At 41.5% G+C, this 22,068-nt stretch overlaps 2 protein-coding genes and 1 long non-coding RNA gene across 5 annotated transcripts in view; 1 reads left to right on the top strand and 2 right to left on the bottom strand.

Annotated features, from left to right (window-relative positions):
• Nucleotides 1–4,107, bottom strand: part of LOC147198067 (uncharacterized) — a 9,348-nt gene extending 5,241 nt beyond the window's left edge. The window contains exon 1 of the long non-coding RNA XR_015102303.1: nt 3,973–4,107. This is a non-coding gene — a long non-coding RNA (uncharacterized LOC147198067). The remainder of the gene's footprint in view (nt 1–3,972) is intronic.
• On the top strand, nt 1,872–12,482 carry LOC147198068 (collagen alpha-2(VI) chain-like). Of its 2 annotated transcripts, none has more exons than XM_086124089.1 (28): nt 1,872–2,589; nt 3,982–4,142; nt 4,243–4,853; nt 4,934–4,954; nt 5,090–5,155; nt 5,643–5,696; nt 5,788–5,832; nt 5,924–5,950; nt 6,034–6,060; nt 6,144–6,188; nt 6,260–6,313; nt 6,407–6,469; nt 6,977–7,039; nt 7,118–7,171; nt 7,242–7,277; nt 7,357–7,419; nt 7,873–7,935; nt 8,031–8,093; nt 8,202–8,264; nt 8,412–8,462; nt 9,205–9,303; nt 10,150–10,212; nt 10,287–10,322; nt 10,392–10,437; nt 10,535–10,687; nt 10,873–11,328; nt 11,406–11,444; nt 11,698–12,482. In XM_086124089.1, the coding sequence occupies exons 2-28, from the start codon at nt 4,007–4,009 to the stop codon at nt 12,294–12,296; spliced, it is 3,096 nt and encodes a 1,031-aa protein (XP_085980215.1). In that variant the 5' UTR covers nt 1,872–2,589; nt 3,982–4,006; the 3' UTR covers nt 12,297–12,482. The 2 variants fall into 2 exon arrangements, with proteins under 2 accessions (XP_085980215.1, XP_085980214.1); XM_086124088.1 differs by having other exon boundaries at nt 1,873–2,589; nt 3,982–4,151.
• On the bottom strand, nt 12,324–21,829 carry LOC147198069 (DNA repair protein Ku80-like). 2 transcript variants are annotated; one of them, XM_086124092.1, is made up of 21 exons: nt 21,760–21,829; nt 21,388–21,501; nt 20,601–20,784; nt 20,470–20,518; nt 20,231–20,305; nt 19,540–19,722; nt 18,934–19,048; nt 18,469–18,607; nt 17,387–17,499; nt 17,233–17,295; nt 17,020–17,157; nt 16,538–16,625; nt 16,214–16,344; nt 15,481–15,677; nt 14,770–14,872; nt 14,614–14,683; nt 13,491–13,600; nt 13,258–13,354; nt 13,041–13,108; nt 12,892–12,966; nt 12,324–12,705 (listed from the first exon to the last, which is right to left on the bottom strand). In XM_086124092.1, exons 1-21 carry the CDS (start codon nt 21,772–21,774, stop codon nt 12,691–12,693), a joined length of 2,142 nt encoding a protein of 713 aa, XP_085980218.1. In that variant the 5' UTR covers nt 21,775–21,829; the 3' UTR covers nt 12,324–12,690. The 2 variants fall into 2 exon arrangements, with proteins under 2 accessions (XP_085980218.1, XP_085980217.1); XM_086124091.1 differs by having other exon boundaries at nt 20,231–20,353.
• Between the last annotated feature and the right edge of the window lie 239 nt (nt 21,830–22,068).

Genomic DNA, 22,068 nt, shown 5'->3' on the forward strand with positions numbered 1-22,068 from the left:
AAATAACCTTTCGACATTATTAACTGCCATACAAGTGTAATAAGAAGGTCAATGCTCCATCATAAAACAATGCTGAAGTGCAATGAAGCAAAACTACTCACTTTTGTTGTCTAGCCCAGTCCAGACTCAAACTGTTGCTCAACACAGTGAGCTTTTTTTATATACATATTTTTCACTCGCCAAATACAGTACTCCATTTAATAAAATAAAAAAACTAAAGCTAATTCTAAATCTAATAAAAATGCCTGCAATAAGCATTGAGGAAAAAATACATGAATTAAAAACTAACAAACCTGTTCTAAAAACAAATTAAAACTAACCGAATTTTTAAAAAAAACAAACGACAAAACGAAATAAAAACTAACTATAATGAAAACCCCCAAACTATTCGCAAACGACACTGGATGGCACCCGACTGAACTTTTGTGATACACGCACGCCCACACGCAAAGTGGGCAGCAATTTCACAAGTCGTTCTTCTAATCCATGCACAGTGTGATTCAAAACTATGTGCTTTAAGGCACAGGAAATGGTCCAAAATGAGCCCAGAGAACTGCTGAAAGTGGATCAACTGCTTTTAGTCGGTGTCATTTGAATTCTAAAACATAACCTGGGATAAAAGCGACACATTAACATAACTATCATAACTCCCTGTGGCTCTTCTCTTGCTTCTACAAAGGAACGTTATCATTTAGACAAGATGAGCATGTCGCTGTTGAGAAAAACAATTGGTACATCATGTCCAAAACAATCATAAACTGTGAGGCAATGGAGAAAAGAGCAGAGATAGAAAGCCGGAAAACACTACAAATTCTCTGGACCTCGGCCAGGGCACTGCCAAGTTATGTAGAAGCAACACATTGAACAGTGAAAGAAGTACTGGCAACTGAAAAAAAGATTGCATTGTAGTGCTCGCATTGAAGGGTGGCTGACTGCTCGCATGTAGACATTGCTGTTGATGGAAGATGAAATGCAAGGGAGATTTAAAGGTGTGCGAGCAGGCAAGTCTGTGACAGCACTTTAAATCATTGTTTGCGCTCTTTTTTTTACGCCGCTGCTGCTGTAATTCCTGACCACAGAACATTTATTGTGTGCCTCAAGGGCATTTCCATGTGATACATGACAGGTGAAAACTAGCAAGAGTCTCTAAATTGTACGAGACTCGGGCCGTGGCGGAGATTATTGTAGATTGCGTGCCTGTCCGTGTGAAATTGCAATGAATGACGTTAATGCACTGCTGGCGAAAAGCCGCATTCCTGGAGTAGTTATAAAACCATTACGTGTATTATATACTGATCAATTGTTTTGATTGGCAGAAGAAACCATTTTGCAGCAGAAGAGAGTAGATTCGGACATTTTGGTCTATTTAAGCTTGTGCTGTCAGAGGTCGAGTCCATTTAAAGTTTGGCTTTAAATTGGAAAAGTATTTACAAAAACACTTTGAATGAAATGTTATCTTTCATTTTTGTTTTCAGTAATTTAATATACAGATCCTAGTAATGAATCTAATTCAGGTCTCAAGATGAAAGGAGTCTCCAGAAGTCAAGCCTTCACTACCTTATGGGGAAAACTGTCTTATGGAGACACGTTCAATGTGCACGCACGCACACACGCACGCACACACGCACACGCACACGCACACACACACACACGGTCCCTCCTCATCAAGGCCGAGCAGAGGATGTACTTTCTTAGCATTGACAAACAGGAATTTAAAATAAATAAATAAAACTGTTCATCCAATGAGAAAGGGAACCTTATACTGTATTTTGAATGTCTGTTAAGATGAGAAAAAAAAAGTCAACATTTTTGGGGGTAAAAAATATGCCACAAAATTCAGACAAAAACTTGATATTTGCCAATGGCGCTTCAGTTTAGCATGCATCTACTGTAACTAACTAGCTTTACGCTGTTTTGCATCATCAATTCTAAGATGTGCTTGGTCATTTTTAAAAATATATCATTAAGTGGTTAACTTCCTTTGCACTTGCTTAACCGTTGAGAATGTACAGTAAATCAAAATCCATTATTTCTCAATGGAATGATCACCCCCCGCCCCTCCCTCTTTAATTCAAACTATTTTGAGTTCAACCAACAGCCACTGTAGTATTCTTTTAGCATGTAGGTGATGAAATGCAGTACTTGGACGGAAATGCCTGTCCTCAGCCCGGAGTAATGCGTTGTGTCTCAGCCTCATGTCGGTGCCGTATAAACACACAGAGTGTCTCCATGTAAGGAGAAGAAAGAGCGCAGCTGCTGTGTTTGTCTCTGAAACACTTCTTCTGTCCACACAGCAACATAAATACACCATTTCAGACGGACTATTTACTTTGGAGACGCCTATTACATTTTTTTTGGGTGGTTGAGGCTGAGCCATCTCGCCCCGTCTCCATTTGTCAGCCGTGTGCACGCAAGCAGCCGTAGTGGGGGCGCACTCTCCGATATGATAAATTGGCCAGCTCCTGTGGACCGACAAGCATCTCCCAGACAGAGACCACTGAATAAGATGCCTGCCTTTATACTTTGAGGAAGTGGTGAGATTTTCTCGAACTGAGTGGATTGAGTGGAGGAGAGACTTTGCCATTTTGGGTGAGGAACTATTTTTAATATTCCATCCATCTATTTTGATCTCCTTAAATAAGATATCCTTTATTTGTCCCGCACTGGGGAAATTTACGTATTTCTAATATTTATTATAATTAAATATGTGCAGTTATTATCTCGTGAATAGTTTGCTCCTGACTTTCGAGCGGTTGGTTGTGGGAAGAGATACTGATCTATGTTTATAGTTGAATACAATACAAAATTGATTGTAACAAGTAAAATGTCTTGAAACAATGTGTTATGAAATTAAAAAAAAAAAAAAAAAAAAGAACACTGTATGTACACTTCCTGGATACATTTGCACAACTTCAAATCTGGTCAAAAAGCTGTATGAAACTACGCCAAACACATTGAGCAACGTTTATCTTTGTATGAATGAGAATAACCGTTGTGTTGGGTGTTTGATATTTGAAATCTTTGTGACTAAATAAGGTAACCAAAGTATTAGAAACAGGTCATGCTGCACTGCAGCAAACTATGACCACAAAAAATAATAATAAATGTAAATCAATAATTCGCTGACGGAGTTAATTCAAGCCGCTAATCATTATCTGAAGATTATTTCATAACCCTCTTGAATTGAACGAATGAGGGGTAGTCAGTAAAAAAAGCAACATGAAAGCAAAAGCAATCGACAGTTACAGAGATACAAACCGAATGCAGAGTATTTTGATGTCGCAACCGTTTGTCGATCAATATATTAGGAAGGCAGAGTCTGTAAAAGAAAACTTGCTTGCCGATGATACAATTACAAAGTCAATGCCATGTTGCAAAATAAAGGTTGTTTTTCCAATGAAATATATGACCAAGTGTGCAGATTACAGCGGAATTGGCTCTCAAGTTAATGTTTAAAGATTCCAGCTTCCAGCAAACATCGCTCTTGTCATGTCTAATCATAACATTTTAAGCATTGCGAGTCACATATTCATCTTTTATGTTTTCATTATTAAGTTGTTTGTTTCTCTAAACTGCATTACACAACTGGGAGTTGGAAGTAGGGCAAAGATCCAGAACCTTTTTTTTTTTTTGCCTCCCCTCGCAATGTCGATTAAAAATGATCTCGGATGATACGAGTGATAAAATCCACACAGGACATTGCGCAAATTCTACACTTTGAAGAACACTTTGTTGTTTACTCTGAAACTTTCCCACAACGATGATTTAACAGAGCTGTGATAAGCTCCACTTTGGTCATATTTCTTCAATTCTGCTCTTTTCCTACATGGCTTTGTTGTTCACAGACACAGTTTAAAAACAACAATCAACATTCTTGGTTGCTACGGTGGTGTCTTTTGTAAGGCCCCACTTGTTTGACATGTGGTTCCTGTCCTTCAAGTCAAGCCCTGCACAGCTTCTTCTCTGTCTTACCTATCACAGGGGACGGAGGTGAGGATCCAAGAAAATGGCCAGAATTCATCTTTCAGGGTTCATCTTCTTGTGTACGGTCCATGGCGCCATCCTTCAACTGACCCCTCGTGGTCCGAGGCCGGTACCCATGCCCAGAGACCGTACAGATGAGAATCTGCCAATACCAGAAGGTTGTGAGAGTGAGTTAGCATCATATTAAAACTTTGGAGGAGTGGTTGTGTATTATAACTGCTGTGAAGCAGTCAATGACCTTATGTTTGCTCCTTCCAGCCAGGACAGTAAACTGTCCAATCAAGTTGTTCTTCACCATCGACACCTCTGAGACAATTGCCCTACAGGAGTCCCCGCCCGGAGTACTGGTGGATAAAATCAAGGAGTTCACACGGGTTTTTGCCCAGAAGCTGGTGGATGAGGAGTACCGAGGTCTGGTCCACATCACCTGGTCCATCGGAGGTCTACACTTTTCACAGAAGCAGGTGGTCTTCAGCCAGTTTGCAACCAGGGAGAACTTTATCAGGAGCCTGGGTGGGATTCGATACCTGGGCAAAGGCACCTACATCGACTGCGCTCTCAAAAACATGACGCACCAAATGACTCAACACGACTCGGGAACGAAGGCGGTCCTCTTCTCTGTGTTTATCACCGACGGCCATGTGACAGGAAACCCCTGCGGCGGGATAAAGGTGACAGCGGAGAGGGCCCGTGAGCAGGGGATTCGCATTTTCTCAGTGGCGGCATCGAGGTCCCTCGATGAAACAGGAATGCGAGAGATTGCCAATTCGCCTGCTGAAGTTTACCGCGACGACTATTTGGCTGTGGATGTCGTCGATGGCAGACCGAAAATAAATAGAGACTCCATTGATCGTATCATACAGGCCATGGTGATTTCCTCGCTCTGTTCTCACGGTACAACCATCTCATTAACAGGTACCTTTTTCTCAATTTAGTCTTTTGCTTGCAGAAATATCAAGCCTATTTAGAGGTAAGCGCGATGGCAATGTGGCCTGCTCTCAACCCGAATGTGTCTGTGCATGCGTAACATATCTTTTTTTTTGGGGGGGGGGGGCATTGGAATTAACTTGACTTGCAAGCGCATATTTCTGATTTGCGATTATAGTGCTACCAACAGCAATGCTTCGAGACCCCAGGGAATCCTGGACCAAAAGGGCCTCATGGGCCAAAAGTAAGTTTCAGATGATGAATGGATGATTTCAATGAGCTTGAATGGAATGGCTGGGGTTGGAATGGTGGAGTTGGCATCGATGGGACATCTTCAGTTGTGATGGATGCAAGTGGTGGTGATAGGAATTTGTGGATGGATGGATTAGAATGGATGGGATTGCTGGAGTTTGGTTTGGGCTTGATGGGGGGTTTGGGATGAGATTATTGGGATTGCTATGGTTGTAATGGGACGGATGGGACTGGTTTTAGTTTGCATAGATGGAATGATGATTGGGATACATCGACTGTAAGCATCGGGATCTTTTGGGCTTGATGGAATGGCTTGGGTTTGGATGGAGGGATGGATAGATGGAACGATATTATGGATAGATATTACAGTGACAATATGCACATTCTAGATATTTAACCACATTTTGCTACACAAAAAGCAACTAATGTGGGTTTCAGTTTGGTCACCAAACATTGATTACAATTTTGATGTATTACAGGGTACAAAAGGAGATAGTGGTTATCGCGGACCAAAAGGTGAAAAGGGAGGACAGGTAGGAAGGATCTACAGTACTACCATTGAACCTTCTCTTATATGATGCTTCATGAAAAAAATCCTGACTTTTTTTTTTCTGACTATGACAGGGTGATCCTGGCATTGAGGGTCCAATTGGACGTCCCGGACCAAAGGTTTTTCTGAGGGGTTACTGATCAACAAATCATGTATTCACATTGTTTTCATTTCAGCAATTCACAAGTCCTGCTTTGTCCTTTGACGTAGGGAGAAGTCGGGTTGAAGGGCGAGAAGGTGAAACAGATGTTAATTAGCCGTCGTCCGATGATCTGTCTGAGCGAATGGTTAGGACTGACAACTTTCTTCATCTCCAACAGGGTGAAGTAGGAGCAAGTGGAGCAAAGGTATTTTTTTCTTGTGTCGGAATCATAAGATGAATTAGAACAAACACATCATCTTCTTTCTTTACTGACCTTCAAATGTTCAGGGTTTGATTGGGGTACCTGGCCAGAATGGAACCGATGGACAGAAGGTGACGTTTCCACAAATTGTTCAGGTCTATCTAATCTTGAGACCAGTTCGTGACGTATGATGTATCTTCAGGGTAAGGTTGGCCATATTGGAGCTCCTGGCTGCAAGGGGGAACCAGGCGACAAAGTGAGTTAATAATATATATTTTTTTCCATGATGATTCTTGATGAACTTCGCTTGTGAGCAATCTCTTTCATTTTTATTTTTTGTTTCTACAAGGGACAAGACGGCTACCCAGGAGACGTTGGGGATGTTGGCCTCCTGGGCAAAAAGGGGGGAAAGGTATTTTATTTTGATCATGAGGAAGAGTATGATAAGAATTTATTTAAATAGTTAAAGATGGATGGCGGAAATCCTCGCATCTCTCAGCTGGATTGAGAGTCAGAATGTTTTTGTTTCTTCACATGACTGCTCGCGAGCGTAATGTTATGAGACGACAGCCCAAAGTGAGACAGACACATTCACAAGCTGAGTGTGGCGCCACTAAAATGGAACAACTCTCGTGTATTTTTTAAACCCTAATAAGAGTTTATTTCCTAAGCATGATGCCATGCTCATAAAACAAGTTTTATAGAAAAAGCCTTAAGTTTATTAAAAGGTGTTTTTAGGCTACTCTCTCCTGAGATTTTTCTAGTTAGCAAGCTAGCTGTTAGCATCTTACATCTTTTCAGCACAATTACTGACTGAGAACTTTTTTTTTGTAAGGGGGAACTGGGGAGGGGTGGGGATGGGGGGGGGGGGGGGGGCTTGAGGTCATGTCCTCACTGGTTGTTTTTTTGTGTTGTTCAGGGAGACCGTGGCCTCCCCGGCAAGTCAGGTGCTGTTGGCCCTGAGGGTGAAGGAGGACCAAAGGTGGAAATCTAATTACAACTCCACACAGCATGATCACATTTACACCACAGTCATAACACCTGGACTGAATGCCTGCAGGGTGAAAAAGGAAATCCAGGAAATCCAGGACCCCCGGGAGAAAAGGGACCAGCGGTAATCAAATACATTTTCATGTGATTATATTCAGTTAACGAGAGTCGATTAATAAAATAAACCCTTGCAGGGAACGCCTGGCTTACCTGGACCAAAAGGCGTATTGGTATGTTTCCTTTAATTGACATCCATTAATTTTCTTCGGGTGATTTTGCTGCAGTTTGTTCACAAATACATGTCCACAGGGAAGAAGAGGACACGGAGGACCAAAGGGAGCTCAGGGATCTGTTGGGAAAAAGGGAGAAAAGGTAAAAACATTTCAAGATTTCCTCATCACATTAAAATGTATCCTCCATATGGCGGGCGGGTGGTTCCTTCCTTTTGTGGAGTCTGCATGTTGTTCTCCTTGCGCTTGCGTAGGTTTTCTCTAGGTACTCCCGCTTCCTTCCACCGCCTCTGGACCAAAGTCAGCTGGGATACATTCCAGCTCACCCACCACCGTAATGAGGACAAATGTTACAGAAAACGGATGATTTTTATGGGTCGTGTGGCTTTTGGAGCAAGTTTGTTACCAAATTATGGACTACTGCATTTGGCTGTAAAATGGAATTTCTATTCAGTTTGTGTCCTCCTAGGATTGGTTCAGTTTTGCTTTTTCTTTTACCGCAATGTTTTAAATCACATTTTTGTATCCCATTATCTCACGGGTGTAAAGAGAAGTCGACTTGTGTAATGTGTGGATGGATCTCTGTCACTTGAAGGGAGAACGAGGGCCACAGGGAAGCAGGGGGCAACCAGGGAATGATGGACTTAAGGGTGCAAAGGTGAGGCTTGGGTTTTTGCACCAATGCACAGATGTTGTCAACTTAATTATGATGTCTCTCAAAAGGAAATTGAGAAAATATCTTTCCCATTCTAGGGTGATTCTGGACTCCCAGGTCCGAGGGGCCAGGCAGGAGAACCTGGAGGCCGTGGAGCAAATGTAGGGTGTTGAAAACCTCAAACTTGACTACTGGAGAGTGTTCCTATTAAAAATAAAAAAATAAAAAAGTGATAACAGTGGCTATCAACACATCTGGATGCTTTTCAGGGCATTTTAGGAAATCCAGGAGATTCTGGACCGAGAGGAGACTCGGGCCCCCAAGGACCAAAGGTGGGTGAAGCAAAAAAATAAATTATGGAATCAAATGCATTTGCTCTCGTGAATCAATTAATTTAATCGGCTATCCTCTCAGAGATGTATGATATCAAACCACAAAGCATACGGCTGTTCTAACAGCAATTTATTTTTTCATTTTAGGGTGATCAAGGAAGACAAGGATTCAGCTACCCTGGACCAAGAGGACCTACTGTAATTTTTTTCTCTCGAGATAAAGCAGTTCCTTTTCACCACTGTGAAATGAAAAGCTGGTGTCTGTATAAATCTCTTATTGGGGGAAGGCAAGAAAAAAAAATGTAGATGCACGCTCTTTGTCAGGGCAGCAATGGTGGATTGGAATCAGGGTTTGAATCTTCCCATGCTTACGTGAGGTTTCTCCCGGTACATTCCAAACTCACGCATGTTAGGTTCATTGAAGATTAATTAAATTGTTAATAATCTCAGCATTAATGTTTTTGTTTTTTTTGTCTATGTATGCCTGGGGAATGGTTGACAACCATTCCAGGGTGTGCCACGCCCCTCGCCCTTAGTCAGGCACGCTAATGAAGACAAGCATTAATGGAAATGGATGAAAGCATTTTTTTTCAATACAATACGTTAAATATTACACAGCATTTTTTAATTTTTATCATTTAAAAACTAGAAATATATTGTGTGAGCTAAAACCAGAGTAAGGCATAAGAGGACAGGAAGTCATACACACTGCAATAACCAGAAAAACAGATATTGATTCCTTTTAGCAGCAATGCAAGTTAGCAGTATTCTCAATTTATTTTAATGTATGGTGGCCACGGGTCCTACTGACCGGAAAAGCTTCTGTTGAATTTTTTTTTTTCATTTTTCTTCTTCTCAGCAGTATGATTTAAAAATCGTTGTGCTATTTGTGCAGTGGTGTATGCACTTTAAAAGTATGCCAATTAACTGTGTTTCTCAGGGCGACCGGGGCGATCCAGGGAGAAAAGGACCAAGGGGTGGTCGAGGTGAATGCGGAGCCAAGGGAGAGCCAGGAGACAAAGGTCCACGTGGCGAGTCTGTAAGATTCATTGATTTGTGATTTGATTTGCACACGCCGACTTGACACTTTTGGAATCACGTTTGATCCTACATTCACAATGACCTTTCGAAATCACACCAAAGGTTGCCAAGTAAAAATATGAATGAATTTGCAACCTGGTCAGCAGGGGTTTTTGAGGCATCGTGACAAAATCCGTACTTTCAAAACAATCTTTGCAGGGTATATATTTGTTTGTGGTGGATAGAAACCACTTATTTTGGTGACCCTCAGGAGGAGGATTACGTTGACACTTAACAACTGAATCAGCGGCCACACTAGTTTGTTCAAAGCATACATGATAAGTGTGAACACAACTTAATTGTGTTGTTTTAAGGTGATTTCATACCTACAGTTTGCTTCTTCTGGAACAAATCAGTTAATAGGCTGTTCATCAACTTGGTGCTCACGGTTTGGTTCTTTTTTTCCACACAAAGCAATCTAAACGACATCTCGATGGTCTCAGAACACACAGCACAAGAGTTTGGTTTCACACCTGTCGAGTTTGATTAAGTGGAATAAAGGCTGGAAGTGGCTTTTCACTCAGCATGACTCAGACTTAAATTTAGTTTTACTGTTTTTGAACTTTATACTCTCTTCGTTATTAATTTATTGTTGTATATATATTTGCTCCATGTACAGCGCTTTGTATACAGCGGTAGTTGTTTAAAGTGCTCTATAAAATACAGTTGAGAAGTGTGAAAGCAACCTAGAAGTTCGTTATGTGTAGTATAAGATCACTCGGTGTTAGGGGTACTTTAAAAATTGAAGCCGAATACAGAGAGACTCATTTCTAGATGATTACTTGAGCTTATTTTATCTGTTTAGGGGGAGCCAGGTCACGCAGGAGAACCGGGAGCCAGGGGAATAAGAGGGGACCCTGGGCCTGATGTGAGAAACAGCACACAATTTAATAACTGGAATATTCAAGTACATTGCTAAGTGCTTGTACTGCTTGTGTGCAGGGTTACCCTGGACCAATGGGCGATCCTGCACTTACTGTGAGTGCATTCTAGACGGGGGGGCTTTTGTCAACACTATCACTTCATATTGTTCCATTCTCATTCCAGGATTGTGACGTCATGACTTATATAAGGGAGACTTGTGGTTGTTGTGGTGAGCAATCTATACATTTATACTGTAGTACAAATATGCAGTTCGGTATTATTCCATATTTCAAACATACTAAAGCAATTCTTACCTTTTGCCATAGACTGTGAGAAGATTTGCGGTGCTCTGGACATCGTATTTGTCATAGACAGCTCGGAGAGTGTCGGTCTGACTAACTTCACCTTGGAAAAGAACTTTGTCATCAACACCATTAATCGTTTGGGATCTATGGCCAGCAACCCCGCATCCCCGACCGGTAAAGTCTACCACCATCGCCTTGCAAATGATAAAGTAAAATGCTTCAAGTCCTAAGAGTTTGCCATAAAAGAGAGTGAATCGGTTTACTTTGTTTGTAATGAATATCCTGCAGCTCTTTCAAATGAGACCAAATCTTACTTTCGAATGACTTAGTTGAATAATTCTTACCACCAAAACATTCAGGAACAAGAGTTGGAGTTGTTCAGTACAGCCACAACGGGACTTTTGAAGCCATCCGTCTCGACGACCCCGACATTAACTCCATGTCTACTTTTAAAACGGCGGTGAAGAACCTTCAATGGATCGCTGGGGGCACCTTCACCCCCTCGGCTCTTAAGTTTGCCTACGACCACCTCATCAGGGACAGCAAGAGAGCCCGCGCCAAAGTGTCCGTGGTGGTTATCACCGATGGACGCTTTGACCCGCGCGATGACGATGATCTTCTCACGTATCTTTGCCATGATAGCAGCGTAGTGGTAAACGCCATCGGGGTTGGAGACATGTTTAGAAAAGCACAGGACGACGAGATCCTGGGTTCCATAGCTTGCGACAAAAAGGATCGGGTCACTGGAATGAAGAACTTTGTTGACTTGGTCGCAGAGGACTTCATCGACAAAATGGAAACTGTGCTCTGTCCCGGTAAGTTCAGTGGGACAATGTTCAATGTTCTCAAATGAGTTTTTTTTTTAACCAAGTCCATTTGTTTTCCCTTCAAGATCCGGTTGTTGTGTGCCCCAATCTCCCCTGCAAGAGTGGTAGGTCTTCTTGAATTTACCAGGATTTTGTGCACATGGTTGTCTGTTTACAATAAGACTTGAGTTTTCAATACAACCATGAATTGCAAGTGAGAAAGCATTAGGGTTCAGTATTAGGGGTTTTGAGTTGGGGAAGAGGGCTAGGAGTGAGGGTGGATGATCTGTAAACTCCAATTTTACTTTGATCCACTAGCTGAAGAAAAGTACTAGTTGTGGTTGTAATGCTATTCAGCAATTTGTTGGCTTTCCATAGAGCCTGATGTGGCCCCATGTGCCCAGCGACCAGTGGATGTGGTATTCCTGCTCGACGGCTCAGAGCGCCTCGGTGCGGACAACTTCCGCCACGTTCGTGAATTTTTACAAACGCTGGTAGATAGACTGGTACTGGCCCGGAGTAGGACAGATCGCCTGCGAGCTCGCTTGGCTCTTCTGCAATACGGCAAGGATGGGGAGAACTATCTGGCTTTCCCTCTCACACACGATCGCATCCTTGTTTCTGACGGCCTGGCTCGTCTGCGCTATCTGGACTCTTCGTCGAGCGTGGGGCCAGCCATCACCCACGCTATTAACAGAGTGCTTGGCAAGGGAACAGCTCGCCAGACGAGACGCGTCGCTGAGATCGCGTTCGTTTTCATCACAGACGGCGTCACAGACAGGAAAAACCTTGACGAGGCGGTCCGCTCCATGCGTAGGGAACAGGTCGTTCCCACAGTGATCGCTGTGGGAAGCGATGTGGATCAAGAAGTCTTAACGAAGTTGGCCATGGGAGACGAGAACGCCATATTCAAGGCCAAACACTGGTCCCAGTGGCAGTCGGGCTTGCTTGACCATTTCCTCCGGTGGATATGTTAAAGACAAACCACACTGGAGTCATTAACCTAGTTTTGGTGCTACTACTGTTAATTTGTCTGGCATACAAACATACCACATTTCCCGATGCCACTGTACAGTCAATATCTGTAGCAACCCTAAGTGCTATACACACACACACACACACAGACACACACACACAATAAATCACATTTAAGATAATAAACATTCAGAATCCTGTCGTTTGTCCAGTCCCAGCTGTGTTTTGTAAGACCCCCAACAAAAGATTACAAGGCAGGTTAAGGTCATGTTCTTTCTGTGCAGTATTCCTCCCAAGTACCCATCGGTCTCCATGTGGAAGGCGGAACAATGGAGAGATGGACCCAAGGATGAATACTTTGCATTTTTCCTGCAGTCGCTCCCATTGCCTTCTTCCTTACATGTTGTCCAGCTGCACAGGAAGAGGGAGGGCGGAAAGAAAATGTGTGATTGGAGAGTTTATATTGGAGATTGCAATAGGTCAGGACCATCAGGGACACTTGATGCAAAATACGCAGGAAATCGTTTTTAAATGAGATTGACTCACAGCAGTGACCTCATGCTTCCTTACAATAAGTGGGAAAAAAAACATATTTACCAAGTCGTCAACATCGTCAGCATCATCTGCCATTGTCGCAACCGGCTCTTTGTTTTTCTCATCAGCCAGCAGAAACTGACAAAAGAGTACAGTGTTCTCAGAAATGAGGACAATGTCAGGGTCACTGTGAAATTGTTCGCTTAAGTCACCTGAGCGGCTTCATTTTTGGACACGGAGCTTCCTTCCACCTCGTCCTGGCCAATAAGCGATATGCAACCTGTAATAGCAACAAAAAGACACCAAAATGATGAACGAGGGAGGGACTGTACCGTTGCAAATGATGAGCAGTGTATCTCACGTCTTAAAACACACTGTGGAAATTTTGTGACATCACCGAGAAGGAATGAATGGGTAGGCTTTGCGTACCTTGAACAAGCAGGTCCCAAAAGACTTCCAGCCCCCTGTTGGTGATGCTTCCTTTCAGCAACTGGAGGTAGCTATTGTACAGATCGGCCTTTCCGAGCTGCGTATTCAAAGACATGAAAGATTCTAAAATCCTTCAAAACACTTGCCAAGAATGCATGTTAACTCGCGAACACATATTTTTGCAAGGACTGGCAGTGATTCAAATTGTGAGGAAATAGTCATTGTTTATTTACCTTGACAGACAGTTCTCTGAAGGCCTGGATACAGGTGATGCTTTTCATGTAGTACTGTGTGCTCTTGTTGCCGAGCAACTGCTCTATCCTGTGAGTCAGCTGCTCGCAGGCTGGGTGGGTGAGTGGTAGTGGGGTATTTGGTCAACACACCCAAACAAAGAAACAGAATTTACAACAGATATCCACTTGTACACTCATGGCCAGTGTTCTTTTCTACTTGAACAAGTACAATGAATGAAAGTTCATTTTTGTTCAAGAGTCCCAGGTTTCGTTTGACTTCCAGGCCAAAGCTCGGCTCAACACAGTAAACTAGCCTTCATGTGATAAAATATAAAGCATGATGGCTAGCGATGCACGATATGAGAAATTTCAACCGATACAGGTAACTGACATATGCGATACTGTATATAATTTTTGTATACTGCAAATATATCTGTTGTTGCAACTTGGCTGCGTTTTATTACCCGCACTAGTGTTTTTTTATATATGTCTAAAAACAAAAGCAGTGCGCGTGCAGTGGATGACTGGTGAGCTTGTCCGCCTCACAGTACAGCGGTCCAGGGTTTGATTCTAGGCTCCAGCCTTCCTGTGTGGAATTTGCATGTTCTCCCAGTGCCTGCATTGATTTTCTTCGGGGACGTCCGTTTCCACATTTCAAAAACGTGCATAGTAGGTTAATGGAACAAACACTCTAAATTGTCCCTAGGTGTGAATGGTTGTTTGTCTATACGTATTAGGTTGACAGTTAATTTCCGACCTCAGCCTGGTTCCGACCTTAGATTGTATTTTTGATTGCACCATTAAACTACACTGCTATTTTTGTTTAAATCCCCCATTAAAAAAAAAAAACAGCATTCATGCAATAAGCTTTTTCCTCATGTGATTGTAGGGCGAAAGCTGCAGCCATATACTAGTGTGGACTGAATGGGTAGCAACTATTTTGGAAATGGCAGTGGCCTGGAACGACGTATCGTTTAAAATAAATAAAATTAAAACTATGACCTAGTTCAAAATATTGAATTGAAAAATTTGTAAACCTAACTTTGAACTCGAAAATGAACTTTCCCAAACACTGATGATGGCCTTTTTTGCACAATGAAAAATGGAATAAATTGGACCTCACCCCCTTGGAATGGAAGCGTTTTTTGCTTGATCAGGATGCGGAAGTCACGGGCGGGATTTACGCTCCCGACCTAGATGAAAGGCGGAATGACGTTGAAAATGGTGAGCCGCAGAGCATTCCCTCCTCCCCTCTTGTCTCTCCCACCCAGCTTCTTACCGAAGTAACAGAGCCTTCAGAAATGTCAGCCAGATTATACTCCTCCCCCTCATCCTCCTCTGCCGCATCTCCCTTTGCCTTCTTAGCATCTGGCTGCTCAGAGCTGACAGTAGAAGGGGTCACGTAGAAGACAGTAAAAAGTACATTGAAGAACCTTGGCCACACATGCATTTTCAACACAGTGACACATAATGTTGATACTATAGTGTGAAAATGGAACAAAATCCCCCAATTAAAGAATGTTTTCATCTAAAATGATGTATGTAAATTAGAAATAAGCAGTTGCAGAGTTAAAGTGTCACCATCAACCGATTATGAATTGCATGAGGCAGCATTTTATGGACAATTTTAACATTCATAACAGTAATGCAAGTGGAAAGACAAGGTAACCAGGTCAGTCGAACTAAAATCAAACTATTGATCTTTCAAGACTGCTGACAAGTATGTTGTGAGAGAGGGAGGCTTGCAGATTGCAAGTCAGCATGCTTTTAAATGTTTACGTGTCCTGTTCAAATACAACAAACTATTCTAACAAACAAAATATAACAAAATATTCTGCAACACTGAAATTCAAGGTACAAGCATGTCGCTCTGGTTTGACCAACAACAAGTGCGTCTTGTGACTTTTGATATCAAGTTTGGTGGACAGAGAGATGTTCAATTTTGGAGGTTCCACTGTAGTTTTTGACCTTGCAAAAACACCAGACTTACTCTTTTCCAAAGATCTCAGCACTAGTTTTCAGCGGCTTCTTCTTTTCCATCACTTTGAGAGGAAACACCTTCTTCACCTCATCTAGTGGCACTCCACAACGCTCCTTGATGACATCCGGGCGGTCCAGTACAGCTACCAGCCAAGGCTCCATTGGGGGAAGGGCGGTGCCGGGGTTGACGGCTCGATGATGCAGGCACTGACAGAGATTGGAAGACACATTTATATCGGATTACAGGAAATAATTGTGTCTGAATGAGACTTTTAAATATTGTACAAGTAAACACCTTAGAACGAATACCTTAATACAAATATCTGGCTGGCAGTTACTATACTTTGAGACACAGCCTTCTGTTGGTCCTATTTCTCGTGGAGGGAAGTAATAAAGTACAAATACTTTGTTAACGTACTTGTATGAGTATACATTTTTCTGATATTTTCCTTTTAATTCTTGCTTTTGAAAAGATACATGTGCTTTCTACATCTTACTTTGTTAAAACAGCAAAACAAACACATTCAAAAGTCAAAATTGTAATAAGTAGAAAGCAAGTCTGTCATCTGACCAAGATTATGTATTTGTACTCTTTAACAGGCCAATAAAGGTGCCCGGAATCCCGACGAACGCAAGGCCACCAAGACAACAGATTCTATGCCTTGTGATTCGTGGTAGTTGGACAAATGACTCGCATGGTAAAAACTGAGAAGGCAAGAAATGATACTTTCTACACTGACTACCTGGAAAAGCCTCTGGAACGCAGGGTTGGGAATGTGGTGGGCTTTGAACAAGTCTTTTAGGTTTCCGTCTTCATCTTTGTCCACCAACATCATGGAGTCGATGAGAGAGTCGACAGCCTGCAACTGTGTGTCTGTGTATACACGGTAATCTCACATTTGATTGGCAAGGCCTGTGAGGTTTGCACTTTGAATTGTCACTGTCATAGATTGTGTAATATCAAATCATTTGGAATATTTGTATCTTTGTAAAAAATATTCCAATACGGGATGCGCTGTCATTAAATGATAATATTTTAAAAAAACTAAAAAAAACAAGAAGAATACCTGAGGGGCTGAATTTCTTGCAGTTCAGGGAAGGATATGTGAAGTGCCGGAGGTCTTCCATGAAGGGCAGCTGGACATATATGAGACACTGCGGAGAGAAACACACGTTCGTTTACCTGTATGGCAATAAATGGCAAGAAAGTATTAAAGTCATGCTAAAAATTTTTTTAAAAATTGCCCCATTTATAGTTGTTAATTTGTTTGAATACTTTTTTCTTCCCTCACTGTAAGATAATGTATCATTATTTATTTTGCATTAGCAAACATAGGTTACAGTGATCAGTTTAATAGAGGTTCAATGTACATCTTGGGTGTCTTTTTTTTTTTTTGTACAGACACTACGTTAAAGACTTCAGGCTGTAAACCATTGATGGTAATATAAGACCGGCTGCTTGCTGGTAATATGCTGCGATTTAGACAAACGCACTTGAAAATTAACATATGGATAATAAGCTACAATGAGAAGGATGTTGTGACATCACCTCGTAGTTCAGCTTGATACAAGGGAAAGCTGCTCCTATTTGAGGGTTGCACCGCCGGTCGTAGGCATACCGAACGATGGCCACCATTTTGAGCTCGTCCAGCGCCCGGATGAGAGCGGACAGCGCCACCCCAGCATGCTGAGCCCAGGAAAAAGTCATCAATATTGACACAGAGCAAGCACTCGTTTTACAAAATCTGCTCCTGGATTTTACCTGATCGTCGCCTGGAGCAAAGATCTTGATGGTCTGAATTCCCATGAAGGAGTGACGAGGAACCTGCAGAGAGACCAAACACAAACAATGGACGTGTAGGGAAATCACAACTAATTAAAAAAAAAGCAATCAATCAAATCAAATGGCATAGTACCAGGTTTTGGTTGGTAAATCCTAAAACAGCAAAGCACTTCCCATCATGTTTGTATTTCATCTGCTCTTGATCCACTTTCGAGAAGGGAACAATATCGCTTCCATAGCAAAAACCTGGTAACACAAGACAAACACACCATCTATTTAGAGAAGGTTGGTTACAGAGATACCATACTAGAATACCAATGTGTGACTATTTGTAACCAAACCTGAATTAATAGCGACGGAAATAATTCCCAACATGCTTTGTCTTGTGTACTCCTGAACCCTTTTCTCATACCATGCGCTCCTTACTTGTACGGGTTGATGATTCTCCAATAGTGGAATGTAACACAACTGATTATTACCTGGAAATTTAAATTTCCAAAAGACTCCTTAATTTTATTTGCAGGCATTAACTTTTTAGCTTGAATTAGACATAAAAATAAATGTTGCTTTGGGGGGGGAAAAACCCAATCTAAATAATTCATAAAACATGCCTTTATTAACATTTAACACAAAAAAATTGGACCTTACTTGAATACACCCGTTTTAAGCAGGCATTTAAACTTTAGTTATCAGGAACAAAACAAGGGAAACCGATGCGGATTTGGAACTGGGAGTCGCGGCTTGGAGTTTGAAGCGGATTACATGGGACAGGAGAAGTGAACTCATCTCTTTTCGTCAATGGACGCTACAGCTTCGTGTTTGCTTTCAAAACTTAGCTTGTAGCAGACATGTGCACATTTTCAGCATGGCGTCTCTGATCCACTGGTGAAAGGACACTTTGATCCTCTCCTCTTTCATCTAGAACTGCTTCAGACAACAAAGTGTATGCAGAAAAGTGGTGAAGATTGCACGACTGTCTGTGTCCTACGTGTTGTGTTGTGTTATTTTTGTTATTTTGACTTCAAAATGGCGCTGCGAGAGTGGCTGCCTTTCCAGCAGCTCCTATATTTTGTTGTTCTACTTCTTCCTTTCGTAACTTTGCTGCTGTGAATTGGGAATTTCTCCATTGCGAGACTAATAAAGGTTTTCTTATCTTATCTTATGCCGTTGCATTCTCTTAAAAGAAGTATCGCAACCACAATGGAAAAGATTTACCTTGGATTAGGTCGTCCTTCTGCACCTCCGTCTCGTTGTCATCATCCAGACAGTAGACCGTTTCTTTCTTGATGTGGTCTCTCTTGTGGCTCAGTGCGTCCACTGTGAGCCACGTTTTCTTCAGCTTCTCCTCAGTCACCTGGTGGACACAAGCGGGACTCATAAATGGGGTTGGGATTTCCTTTTTAAAAGGTCAGAATGCCAGACGATCACAGCTGTAGAGCACCTACAACAGTGGTCCTAATTGTGTGGAACAAGTTGTTGATTAACAAAACAAAAGTAGCAACGAACTACAACATCGTGCTGGAAACCGCGAGAAGCGCATGATTCAGCCTCAACGCACTGGCGTGCCATTCTGTTGTCCATACATAGACACACTTTTTGTTCAACTGTAGTGCATCAGGTTATGCGGCTGCACCTATGTGTTGGTTGGTGAGTGTGTTAAGTGCTTGCCACATCACATACAGCTTTGTAGCCAACGATGCGAATGGAGAGAGCACTGCCAATGGTCAGTTGACAGGGCCACGCCATGGGTCTTCTCTCAGTGCTCTTGAACATACACAGCCCCTCAATAGCATTCCTGCGAATGCACAAAGGAAGAAACCATTTCAGACCAAGACCAAACCAATGAGAGTCTTCACATGAAAAGTTCACTTTTTTTTTTTAATGACTGGAAGCAATTATTGGGGTCTCTGAAGTCTCATTCAGAGTGAAATTTAACAAAGTAAATCTTCTGTGAGCTGCCTATTTCTGAGTATGTGTCTGTGAGCTCCCAGTACTGCACTTGCACCCTACTCGTACATCACTATGGGGCTAATTTATGCAATGACAACCCCTACACAAGGTTTCTCCAGATCTCAGAATAAACTAGGCGAGGTGAAGATCCAGAGCCACTTTTGAGCGGTCGGTCACACAACGTTGTTTGAAACAGGAGTGCAAAAGAGCCACATCGTCTAAAGGCGTGAAACATCTGCTATCGCATCAAAGCCAAAAGGTAAGCGGAGCTGCCATGAGTTTTGTTCGACGCCCATTTGCTACGTCTTCTTTAGAGAGATCAAAAAGCCCTTTCACCTGAATGTGTAAATCTGATCGAGACCATCCTGCTCATCCAGGCTGACCATAATGTGTTTGACCATTTCCAGTCCAGTCTTCTGTTCACTGGACAAGCCTTTACCCGAGCCTCTTGCACCGGGACCTCCTCTTCCCGCATCGCCTGCTTCATCCACTGATTCCTCTTCAGCAGAGAAGGGTAAACTACGGAATACAAAGAATGGTAACATTTCTTTAAAATATAGGTCAAAGAATAGGATCAAGCAATTTACCGGTAAGTGATAAAGGGTGAGATACTGATCTTTTCAAACAATAATATTAATTCAATTCAAAAATACATTCTAATAAAAAAATATATCTTGCATTATGGCCCTCTGTGACTCATTGAAACATCGAATTATTTTGTCATTTCAGTGGTAAAACGTTTTGCAGGTTTTGCTCTGCCACTTTAGCTTTAAAACTCCACCATCAACTTTACAGATCCCACATCTGCTCTGATATGGGTTGTGATAATAACGTTTTCTGTAACACACGGCCATGACAGCCATCATAAAGGTTACTACAGCTCCAGCAGGAGAGTGGAACCACCTGTTTTTTTTTTTTCCTGAGGAGAAAAAGGGTGGCGTATATTTGAGGCGAGGTGTTAAATTATTCAAGCGGCATCTGTTGGAGCGGATGCCCCTAACTGGGAAAACACAATGTTGGAACTTACAAGAACTGCAGCGTTATGTCAACTTGTTTCAGGTTTTCAACAATGACGTCCAGCTCTTCTGAGTCTGCTTCAACACTGAGGTCAGTCAGGAAGTAAATGTTGAGTTGATCATAACGTTTCCCCCTAAAAAATATATCTATCATGATATTGATGTGGCACAAAATGACAAAACCGAGTTTGATATATCTTTATCGCACAAGTTAGCAGATATTTAAAAAAATAATAAATTAAAATCTTACTTTATTCCAGTTTGAAGAAGATCCATGCAGACCACAAGAGCATCTAACCCTTTTTACAGCGATTAAAGAAGACATGTCTCTTTTAATGCCTTTCTTTCCCCTCACAAGTGTCAAGTGCTTGAAAAGGATACAGTCCGCCTGTTGATTTTCCGGATGGACCTGATTCTCAATCTCCTCCAAGAGCTCAAAGTCAGGTACCATCAGGTTGCGGTGAACAGTGATGTTCTGGTATTGGCCATCTTGAGCCAGCGGGTTGTTGGTCGAGTCTGTGCCGAACAGAACCAAAGCCAATTCATCCTTGACCTCAGCAAACACCTGTGAAAACAAATAACAATCATATATGCCACATTCATAATTAATTATTACTTGATATGACCAGTCTGAAAGGGAAAAAAAAACAATTACACGATAAGATTTAATTCTAAATTTCACAATAACAAAGCTGTTTATAGTCAACAAAAAATAAATATCAAATCAAAATTGTATATTTTCAAGAAGTGTATATTTTAAAATATGCAATACTAGAAAAAGAGTCATATAGTTTACTTCCAATATTAGTGACATGATTTATATTATATATTTGGGTATTAAAGTTGCAATACTGTACTGTGAAAATGAAGTTGCACTATTGTATTTTTTAAAATTGACTTGTTTTTAAAACGAGGTTACTATTACAAAATAGTATTTTTTTCGAAGAGTTAAGTTGTTGCACATTCAAGATTAAAATCACTATATTATGACAATGAATTCCTGTACCTATTTCTAAAAACATGGCTTTTCCCCCTAGTTTTTTTCCCCAAAATAAGATTACGATTTTGATCTTGTAATGTGATTTTTCTTTTCCTTTTCAGCGTGGCCTTAATTCTTCTTTATACTGAATAAATAAATCATTTTGTAGTTCGATGTTTCCTATCTTACCTGACGTTGGACAAACTTCTGAATGACTTGTTTGGAGAGTTCAAATGGAGAGTCTTCACCCGGTGCCGAGTTGGACATGGAAAGCCCAACATCCATGCACAACACATGAAACGACTGCAGTACACCAAGGAATAAAATAAAATGAAACGCAAATATTTATGTAGGGCTATTTTATAACACATTGCATTACAAAGCCTTGTTGTTAGCGTTCCTCCACAGACATGTCCCAAAATGCCCTGCCATTTCTCAACGCCACAGTGTATTACGAATGCAAACATATCAAAATAATAAAATATACTACTGTTTAAAAATAATGGCTGGCTGACACATGTTTGAAAGTTACAAGGAGCCATTCAATATAAATGTACTTACTTTCGATCTGGACATTTTAGGATTTTTGTTTCCCTCCTTTCGAAGCTGTGTCACCTGATAAAAGGTCCGAGTGAAAATGGCGTTCATTCCCGATTACAAAGAGCGGGCTACATTTCCGCGTTATCACGGTTTTGAAGCCAGTTCGAATCTGAATCATACACGGATTAGTTCGGTTAGTTATTTTCCCCAATTGAATACAATTAAACATTGCATTTGTATTAGGGTGTTTATGAATATATTTACCTATTTTACGTAGTTGGTATTCTGTTTCAGTTCATCACGATTTGTCTGACAAGCAATGTTCAATGC

The sequence above is a fragment of the Hippocampus guttulatus genome, chromosome 11, assembly GCF_054856545.1.
Source record: "Hippocampus guttulatus isolate MCC_2025c chromosome 11, RoL_Hgut_1.0, whole genome shotgun sequence".
NCBI classification, from domain to species: domain Eukaryota; kingdom Metazoa; phylum Chordata; class Actinopteri; order Syngnathiformes; family Syngnathidae; genus Hippocampus; species Hippocampus guttulatus.